This window comes from Alligator mississippiensis, chromosome 1 (genome assembly GCF_030867095.1).
Source record: "Alligator mississippiensis isolate rAllMis1 chromosome 1, rAllMis1, whole genome shotgun sequence".
In the NCBI taxonomy this organism is placed as follows: domain Eukaryota; kingdom Metazoa; phylum Chordata; order Crocodylia; family Alligatoridae; genus Alligator; species Alligator mississippiensis.
Genome location: NC_081824.1, coordinates 458,435,835 through 458,446,374, shown reverse-complemented (window position 1 = coordinate 458,446,374; position 10,540 = coordinate 458,435,835). Strand labels below are relative to the sequence as shown.

The 10,540-nt window shown below is 47.1% G+C and overlaps 1 protein-coding gene across 3 annotated transcripts in view; it reads left to right on the top strand.

Moving 5' to 3' along the window:
- Positions 1-5,800: 5,800 nt before the first annotated feature.
- Positions 5,801-10,540, top strand: part of TMEM135 (transmembrane protein 135) — a 358,268-nt gene continuing 353,528 nt past the window's right edge. Inside the window, exon 1 of one of the 3 annotated variants that reach the window (XM_019488262.2) lies at positions 5,801-6,027. In XM_019488262.2, the coding sequence (XP_019343807.1) occupies positions 5,887-6,027 (141 nt within the window). In that variant the 5' untranslated portion in view covers positions 5,801-5,886. The remainder of the gene's footprint in view (positions 6,028-10,540) is intronic. The other 2 variants (XM_059721829.1, XM_014605912.3) reach the window with 2 other exon arrangements.

Genomic DNA, 10,540 nt, shown 5'->3' with positions numbered 1-10,540 from the left:
AAAGCACTTGTTAAATAAAAATGGAACATTTATTACAAATTATTGCATTGTATTTTGAGCCTGAAAAAATGGAAGTGGCCTGGGCCTCTCTTGACCTCTGAGAGGGCCTGCCTGCTGTAATCTCACAATGCTTTGAGCCCTCCCCTGAACCCTGTTCACCCAACTGGCCTCTACTGCCCTGGAGTTACAGCAACCACATTCTAGTTCAAGTTCTGCAAGCATTCAGATTCTTCCTCTTCTTGCTGTGGCTCTCAAGGCAAGGCAGCCTGTGTTGCCCTCCTGCAAGAACACTAGGCCCTACTTCTTTGAGGATGCCTATTAGTTGCTTGTGCATTTGAATCTGCTGAGAGATTCTTGATATGCTATGAGGGAACACAAAAATGCAGGAAGCCCTAAGGAAAAAATTAATTGAGATCAAATTCAATATTATCACAGCAGTGTGGCAGTGCAGAGATAACTCTGTGGGCATGCAGTGCTTGTGTAAGGTCAGGACCTAAAACAGGCTTGCAAGGGAGCAAAGGATATCATGGCCATTATGGGAGATGAGACTGGCCAGCAGCCCTGAATGCACAAATGACATGGTAGAGGAAAGCCAGTACTTGCCTGCCAATGCCTTTTAACATGAAGATTCAACAGTCACAACCCACAGCCAGCCAGCCTGCTGCCCTCAAAAGTGCCCTGACCTCTGGTAAGGAGGATAATTGCAAGCTTGCCAGCTACTTCGTTACCCCAGTCATAGCAGTCTCTAGCAGGCACTGCAGCTATACATTCGTAGCCACATGGACCTGCAGCATATCCTCTTGGGAGATAGACTTGGATCTGATAGGCTAGGAGCTGGTGCTGCATTTGTCCTTGAACAAGTTGTGTCTGTTTGTCCCAAAACAGAACTATCTCAGGATTGACAAGTATACATAACACCTTTCTAACCAGGTTTTGGCGAGCAGCTGAATGCATTACTGCCTGTCTGCCATTGAGTTAGTGATGCGGTCCCAGGATAACCATTCAGATGTACTTTCAATAACCTGGGATAAAGTATGGGCGTGTCTACATGTGCATTTACACTGGCTTAAATTTACTGTGCAGTAAGTTACTGCACAGTAAGTGGGAATAGGCTGGTGTCTACATGTGTAGGGGTTAAAATGCATTTACACTGTGTGTGGACAGACTTAGGAATAAAGTTAGTCCCAACTCAGTCCACATACACAGTGTTACTGTGCAGTAACATAAATTTGATACCTGCATGATGTTGGTATGCTTAAGTCGGCATAAGTCGCCATATTTAGTGCACAGTATGGGCGTACTTTCAGTTATTGCACAGTAAATGTGCATGCGTAGACGTGTTCTGTTAGTACTTCTTATCTTTAGCACTTAGCTGACTTGGGCACTGGACTAGATGATCTTGTGAAGTCCCTTCCAGCCCTACTTTCTTTTGATCCTGTGAACCTTCTTAGGCTTTATCCCAGGACAGTGGATATGGACATCTGAACGATTGCCCTTTGTCCTGAGATACAATGGTTTATTGAGGGATAAATGCAATGTCTGTTTGTAGCCCCTCAGAAATGCTTCAGCTCAGCTCTATGTAGGAAAGAGATGTCACACCCTTAGTTCACAAATGGAAAACTTGCCCTTCCACTCTTTGAATGAACCCTCCTGGTGAATAAGAGCAATGTGTATGTAGCAGGATTCCCCTTCACCCTCATAGACGTTTTATTTAATTTCTCATCACACAGAGCAAGCACTTATTTTCCATACCTTGGGCTGAGCATGAAAGCACACACACAATCACCAGCCTCAAACCCTCCTTTAACAGAAGGCAGCTGCTTCTTCTTCTTGTGTCTCTACACATTTAACCATTTTGTTACACATACTTGTGTTCCTTTTTTGTATTTTGCATGATCTTTCATTTGATATGTGCCTTCAAGCAATGGACATTGCAGCAGGTGTCTGAGGCGCTGTACCACAGTCACAGGTGGTTGAACCAATACAGCAGGCAGCATCAAGCCCTATAAGCCCATAAGAGCATCAGAGTCAAAGCACCTGACAGAGAAGGGAAGCAGTACCTGAATCTAGTTTCTTTATCCCTTCCTGCTTTTCCTTCCCTCAACAGTTTTTTATCACAGTGCTAGACAATGCACGTGGTACCAATGCCAGGCTGGACACAGAAGCAAGCTGATCCATTCCCACCTAGGTCAGCATGCTTGGGAATGTGCCAATTGCACTCCAAAGCTGTACACCCAACTGCAGTCTTGGCTGCTTGTAATGCAGGACTGGAATCAAGGTAAGGGCTTGCCATTTCCAGGGGGGCCAGCACTGGAATGTCATCTAGGGAGGGCCTCTCCTAAATTGTTGGGAGGGAGAAAATGCAAACAATAAATGTCTGTTACTTTTCTCACCTTCCTGTTTGACTTTTTTTTCAATTTAATGTAAATCCCTTCCAAAGTGAGTTAAGCTAAACTGGAAAAATGGTTTTGTGCTGAAGTAAAGAGGGTCCACACACAGCTTTATCCAAGTATTTCAGCTTAAATATGCACCTTAATGCATAGTGGTAGAACTTTCCCATGTGGACAAGCCCTGAAGCCAGGTCCGTGGTAGAAACTGTCACTGGTATCAGACATGAGATTTGTTACCAGGACTAAAGCTCCTGTGTTTTTTGCAAGTGTAACAAAACTGCACTTTTGTCTGTGTCACTTTGGTATTATTCAGTGGTAACTGGACTATGGTACACTGGCAAAAATGCAGTTTTGTTGTGATAAGCTAATTCCACATAAGCAACATGTCATGTAAACCGTCCTATGATGGAGTAAGTGTCTCCCAGCTGGGCTTATTCAGGAGGAGGGGAAAAGCCCAAAGATGTCAAAGAGCACTGTGTACAGAGGGCCCACTTTGTGTTGGGGTAATAAGGCTTGTATTACACTGCCTGAAAAAGCACATGCTGCAGGTAGGAGTGGCTTTGCTAATGCATGGAAGGCTCCTGGTAGTCTCCTGGAGGGGATAAAGAGAGAAATGAACTTCTGGCTTATAGCTCCATCCCATTGGGGTGTGTCAGGTGGGCAGCTGTTCCTGTAAGCAGAGTATTTTGTTGGGCAGATAGGTACTGGTACACTTACACTGGCAACGGGCTTGTAGCGGAGACCTGGCCTAAGGCTGCATCAGTAGCGACTGCTGCGAATTATCCCATTCATCTCCAGGAGCTGCTAACTGGGAAACTGAAATATGCAAATTTCAGTATTAAAACTATCTGGTATTTCACTGCCAATCGTTTTAACATTCAGGGTTTTTTTTTTCATTAATCAAAAATGCCTCCTCTGCTTTATTGGTGCTAAAAGCATTGACAGCTTCCTAATGGAAATGGAAGCATCCGTTTCCCCCTGACCTCTCCTATAATATGGTTTTACATTTTTAGAACAAAATTGGCAGCTCACTGATAATAGGAAAAAATTTGGGAATAGTAACTAAACAAAACATACTAAGTACTGAAAACTGTTGTAGTGCAAGGGTTATCAAACTGCATTGATTGTGTGAGTCACCCTTAAGAGAGAACTACATCTATTCTGACATGCGGCAGGGCAGTTGCAAATGCAAGCAGTCTATCTGAGTACTAAAAATATTAGGCAGAAAGAAGGAAGGTTTTCCAAATGGCAGGAGCTGCGACATTAAGTGCTCTTATATCAACAGGAAAATTGCTGGAAGGAAGAGAGAGGTTGGTGCTAGATAAATCGGGAAGTTTGCTCAAATAAGCTGGGAGAGCACAGACTATTGGCAAACTTGTTGAATACAAGAGAAATGAGCTCCTGGAAGCAGACTGGAGAAATTCTTTTCTCACTCTGCAACTGTCCCAAATCCATACTTGGCCTGGGACATGGAACTTGTGCCGATCATTCAGATTTATTTCAGTTAGAGGGTGCTTTTCTTCCCATCTGGCCTAGAGGCATGTTTTTCTGTTTACACAGTTCTTGCTATGACCCTCCTGGACTTGACTTCTGCACAGAGGGCCAAGTGAAAAATGCTGTTGCTCTTCAGAGGCAAGGGTTTCTTAGGGTGATTGCTTTTATTGGTCCAATTTTGTCACTGTTATAAAGTTATACCAGCTTCCTAATGTAAGACATTTTTTCTTAGGTCAGACTTGTCTTAAATTCAAAAGCTGGTCTAACTTGATACCAATGACCTGGTTGGTCCAATAAAAGTTGGCCCTAAGAAATCCTTACCTCTTGAATTATACCTGGACCATCACAGCTACAACATCACTTTTGCATTAGTGTTGCACCCTGCAGAGGGGGCTTGAAGGTGGCTGGCGAGAAAAGCCTCCCAGTCCTCTACTGCTGCAGGCACCCGCATAAGAAGCATGTCTAAAAGGCTTCATAAGAAGGTCAGTTGGTTGAGGCTCTTCTCTGACAGTGCAACCATGAGACACCTGATTAAGGAAAGGCCCATGGGTGCCACTGGAAGCAAGCAGGAGGGACAGGGGCACGCACCACTAAAGGGATGCTTTTTATTTCTTAGGTAAAATGGCTCCTGTGATCCTGAGAAGAGCCTTATTTTAGAGGGAAAGTTCCTTGCCAATTTAATAGCAGGGGTGGGGTGGGGTGGATTTCCTCCTTTACCCCACACCTGCCAACTGGTTTAACCCCCAGGCAGGCCCAAAACGGGGCTTCACCCAATGTGAATCACCCTAGTGAGGGGGCCCCTGCCCTGCCTGCCCATCTCCCACCTCCCCTCACTGATGACTCAGGCAAGGAAACCAGTGAAGAGAAGCAGCTCCTTCCCCCCCGCTCAGCCCTGTGGGGGCCAAATTCCTCCCCTTTTTTGCAAATGCCTGGCAGAAGCACTGAGGCCTGGGGTCAAGCAGCAAAAACACCCTCCTTCCCAAGCAGGAGGCTGTGCTGCCCGTGGGCAGGGGGGCCATCCTAGAGGACATTGCGGTTTTCTGCTACTCTGTTCTCTATTGTTACAAAACCGGACGCCTTTATGTCCTCTATATTTCTCTTCAAGAAAATATGAAACTGCATGCCTTTATGTCCTCTTGAAGAGAATAATAGAGGACACAAAGGCATCCTGTTTCATATCAATAGAGGACAGAGGACAACTGGACTGGCCTCTAGGATGGCCACCCTGCCCGTGGGTCCGAGCCAGAGGGAGCCCTGCTGGGGGCAGGAGGGCACGTGCCGCCGGGTGTACAATAACTCCTATATTGCACAACAATGTCAACCTTTGCACAATGTACACCCAATAAGAGTGAAAAGGCTCAAATCGTTTTGGAGGCAGCCAATCGATCCGGGCACGCGTCAAACCCTGCTAGCGGCACTCAGGGACACGATCCCAGCTGACTTTCGGGCTGGCGTCAGGGCTTCCTCGGCGCACGGCTCCTGAAAGCTTGCGACTTCCCAGTCGGTCCAATACGAGGTATCACGTTGAAACCGAGAGCTCCTGGTTTTTTGTGTTTTTGTTTTTGTTCGTCCAAAGAAGGACATGCTTCAACATCGACGGCCCGCTCACTCGCTGCCCATGTCCGGGAAGTAAAAAAGAAGACTTATTCGCACATTATTTCAGCGCACAATAGCTTTTTTTTCCCAGCACACACCATGGTGTTGCACTTCCCTGTGGTGTTTCAGGGCCGGGGGCTGTGGCCGCCATTAGGGACCAGAGTGAACAGCGGCAGTTGCCAAGGCGAAGCTCCCCGCTGCGCGCGCACCCCCTCCTCTCCCTCCCCGGGGGGCACGTGCCGCGCTGGCCCCGCCCCCGCTGGCGCCCATTGGCTGCGGGGCTCACGCGAGCCGGCGGCGGCGGTTTGCCCGCGAGTGACCCCGGCGGGGGGGGAGGGGGAAGCGCTGCCCCGCGCGACCTTTCTCCTGCATCGGCGCGACGCGGCCCCTCCCCCAGCGCGGCAAGATGGCGGCGCTGAGCAAGTCCATCCCCCACGGCTGCTACGAGCTGGGGCACACCTGGGAGCCGCGCTGCACCCGCGCCTTCCTGCACATCACGCAGGGGGCCCTGGCCGAGTCCCTGCGCATCTACGGCACCCTCTACCTGGTGAGCCCGGGCGGTGGGAGGGCAGGATGGAGGGGGAATGGGTCCTTCCTGAATAATACCTGGATTATAATAATACCTGGATGGGGATGGGAGGATGGGGTGGGGGTGAGGCAGGAGCAGGGGCAGGGAGGGGTTGTTGGAGGCTCAGAGTAGAGGGGCTGGGGCAGGGGAGGGGCAGGAAAGGATATAGTGGGGTGGGGTGATGGAGGGAGCAAACTGGGGGGTCAGTAGGGAGGGGGTGATGGAAGGGTGTTTAGGGCAGGGAGAGGGTCAGAGGGCTGTTATGGGGTGGTGCAGGGAGGAGGGGATGGGGAGGGGTGCAGAGGTTCAGGGCCGAGGGGGAGAAGCTGTGATCGGGGTTGGGCGTTGTAGGAAGGGAGGTGCAGGCCCCTGGGCAACAGGGCATCCCTGACCTGGTGAGCGGGGCCGGGGGAACCTCATGAGGTGGGCCGCAGGGGGGCGATGCCTTGTAGGGGCCTGTGGGTGGGGTGGCTGAGGGGTGCTGGGCCTGCGGTCCAGGAGTGCAGGTGGAGGGCTTGTGCTAAGCCAGGAAGCATCTAGGATGCCTTTCGCTGTCACATTGTTTCCTCTTATCTGGGATGAGCATCCTTCTTCTACCCCCTCCACACCGTCTCCCACCCTGCGCATCTTTGGGAGGCATTGGGCACGTGTCCTCCCTCCAGTCTGACTTGAGATGTCCTCTCTCGCACCCTTCCTCCACCTTGCTGTTCACCTCTGAGTACAGTTATTTGCTGTTCTGTTAAGACATGCCCTCACTTTCCTTCTCTTCAAACATTTATATTCTTGCTTTTAAGTGTGCCTCTTCCTGCTCCTGATTATGTAATTCGTAAAGCGCTGTGTCTTAACTATGGGCTCCGGGGAAAATATTCCAACTGAAATTGTATCGCCTTCACAGGGCACTGCCTTCCCAGCAGCAGTTTGTGAGGTTTGGTGAGAGATTTTCTTCAAATGACTAGGAAAGCAGTGCTGATTTCCTTCGGGAGGAGGGAGGCTGATGTTGACGAGCTCCTTTGCTGTTGTGGCAGATTGCATGAAAGGAAACAAAGCAATGGAGGGTTTTGATAATTCTGTCACTAGCATATATGAAGGTCCCATTGGGGTTGGGAGAAAGCTGCATTTGTAAAAGTGATATGACAAACTCCAGACATTCAAACCTTTCAAAGGTACCTAAGCAGCTAAGGTGCCCAGTTCCCACTGAAATACCTTTCTAAACTGCTTAAGCTCTTTTGAAAAATACCTGTTCAGAAGACTTGGCAAAAATCCTTCTTCGCAAATGGTACCACCTCTACTATGAGCCCCAATTGCTTTTCCTTGCAAACAAGAAACTTTATCATCTTAAATGAACCCCAAATAAGACAGATGAGGTTCTTTGGGTAAATGTGGTATCTTTTATTAGACCAACTAAATTGTTGGAAACATTGTCCTTTGCAAGCTTTTGGGCACAAACACCCTTATTCAGGCATAGGGTGAATCTGCTGGTGTTTTTGTGCTCTCCTGGGTGGAAGAGAAGCTTAAGCCAATATGCAAAATGCAGGTCTGTAAAAATGCAAATGTGTGGCAGTGAAGATCAGAGGTGATAGGAGATGGTAGGTGGCGGGAATGGTGACCTGGTTATAGCATGTAGCTGGTAAAAAGTAAAGAGGTTACCTGGGGTTATTGGATGGCAGGCAGGTTACCTTGGGTTATCGGATGGCAGGCAAGCTATAATGTGCCACAAATCCAATGTCTGTTGATGTTTTTGTTTCCAGTAGATTTACCAAGTGAAATTCATAGGCTGATCTATGAAAGGTGTTTTGTAAATTCCCCTTGAGGATTAGAACTGAGAGATTGGAGAGAGCGTGGTTGCCTTGTGAGAAGTGTGCACCCACAGGTAACTGGGTATTTTTCTGTTTGATAGATTTTTGGTGTGCATTCGTTCTGGTGTGCAGTTATTTGGTTTCTCCTACATATTTTCCATTAGGGCATGTAGTGTACTGCATGAGATGCATTATATTTCTGGAGGTGCAGGTGTAAGATCCTTGTCTGCTTATGTCCTTAGACCAGCACAGCTACAACCAACACCCCCAAATAAGGAAGACTTGTCAGGTCTGCCCCTGGACTCCTCACTCACTGAAGGAAAATTCAGACACACAAAATTTGGGCACCAGCCCTTCCATAGACTTTCTTTTATTTACCTTGCTGGACTTGGCTTACATGAGTGATCTCCATCACTTGAAAAGGGTATAGAATCATAGAAAATTAGGATTGGAAGGGACCTCAGGAGGTCATCTAGTCCAGCGTTTCTCAACCCGTGGGTTGCAAGAATATATGTAAGGGTTGTGAACAGCCCTTAAAAATGGATCAACAAACTTTTAAAAATGGATTCTCCTTTAAAGGAGAAAAATGTGGGAAACTGTGGCTTTTCCCTTGCAGGTTGGCAGAGTTCCAGCCTGCAAGGGGCTGCTTGCCCCCCACCCCGCATCCCACACACTGGGAGGCTAGGGGTGGGTGGGGGGTGCAGCAGGTCAGGAGTGAGGGGCACTGTGTCTGGACTGGCCACTGATGTTTTTAAATGGGTCCTGGATTAAAAAAGGTTGAGAACAACTGAAATAGTTTGACCCATGCTCAAAGCAGGACCATCCCCAACTAGATCATCCCAGCCAAGGCTTTGTCTAGCTGGATCTTAAAAACCTTCAAGGATGGAGCTTCCACCACCTCTCTTGGTAACCTGTTACAGTGTTTTATTACCCTTCTAGTGAGAAAATTCTTCCTAACATCTAACCTAAACTTCCCTTGCTGCAACTTGAAACTATTGCTCCTTGTTGTGTCGTCTGCCACCACTGAGGACAGCTTAGCTCCAGATGGGTAGATGGTCTAGCTCAGGCAGTGGGCAATTATTTCAGGCGGGCTTCAGGTTTACTGAGTTTTGGCAAGTCATCAAGGGCCACATGAGAGGCAGCCAGGGGCAGCTAAATATTAATTTTCTAAATTTTTTACAGGCCTTGCGGGCCAGATAGAATGGCCTGGTGGGCTGCATTTTGACCACCCCTGGTCTAACTCCAGTCTACTGAGAGCAGTGTAGCTAACAGACTAGTTCCACTGAGAACAGTCTAGCTCCAGATGGGTAGATGGCTCATGTGAGTTAAGAGAATCGCATGTATAAGCATCCACAGGACTGGCATTTCTGTTTGAAGGTCTTGCAGCACTATAAAAAACACCAAATCTGTATTTAGTTTATCCCCCCCTTAAGTTCTTTCTGTTACGTGCGTTTCCCAGCTTCCACTTCATCCTTGTAGTTTTATCAGTGGGTGGTCAAAGGGTCCTTTCCATTACTACTTGGACCAAGTCCTTTTCACAGCAGTAGAAATGAACACATCTGGCCCTCCACATCCAAGCTACACTGCTGCATTGTTCTTTGCCAGGCATGTAATTGCCTCTGTCTGTTTGCTCCTCTTGCCACAAGTCAAACTTTGGGAAGTGTTAACTATTTCCTCTCCCAAACTTTTTGTGGAAGTGAATTAGAATGAGTAGACAAGGAGAGAGCAAAGGGCCAGATGTTTGTGGGTGTAGAGGTGAACAGGTTTAGGGACTGCTGTGGTTCAGAGTCTGAAATGTTTGGCCACCTTTCTGTTAATTATGACACCGATGGAGCCAAAAAAATGATGCCACTGTTTGGTGAAAATGACTTGTGAATGAGATGTTTGCTTTCATCAAGTAGTCTTTGTTTGTTAAGCAGCCCCCTGAGATTCCTTTTACATAATCATGACGTGCTTAAAAGTACTTCTAGTAAAGTAAATCTGCAACCTTAGCATTCTTTCTTTATATTAGTTCCAGTTTTGACTAGTTGCTTTTACAAAGTGTGTTTGGCAGTTGTCTAATGTATTTTAGAGATTGAGTAAGCCTGTCAGAATAGATTTTTTTTAGAAGGAGCTTTGTACCTGACTCAGTAAACACGACAAAGTGTTATCATAAATAACTGCCTTTCACCTGTAATTCAGTAAAAATAAATAATCAGCATGCGAACTGCAGTGTCCTTATTTGTTCAGTTGGCAATTCTCAGTAGGTCCTGAGAGAATTTTTTTTAATAAAGTTTGTGTAGGTATAAATGGCTTTTGGGATGCCAAACAGACTCAAGTGGAAGGGGATTTTCAGAACTGGTATCTGATCTACTTAAATCAATTGAAAACCCAGTTGTTCTAGTCCTGCGATCACAGGATTGAGGGGTGGCTTTGGACATTTCTACACCATTCTCAAACTAGCTTCATACTATTCCTGGTATGAAGAAGATGGTAGTTAGGAATCCAGGTACCTACTATGGCTTTCATGTCCAGCCACTGCTCTCAGAGCTGCATCTTTGCTCAGTGTTGGCAGAAAGGGATTTTGAATGCTTTTCCAGTAGCTTATTCATGAAACACGTGTTCTAGTAGTTAGCTGTGGTTTTTTGGAGCTGAGTTACTGGATTTCCTTTATTCTAAATGTTATTTTTTTTAGAATGCCCAAAATTTCCCTAAAT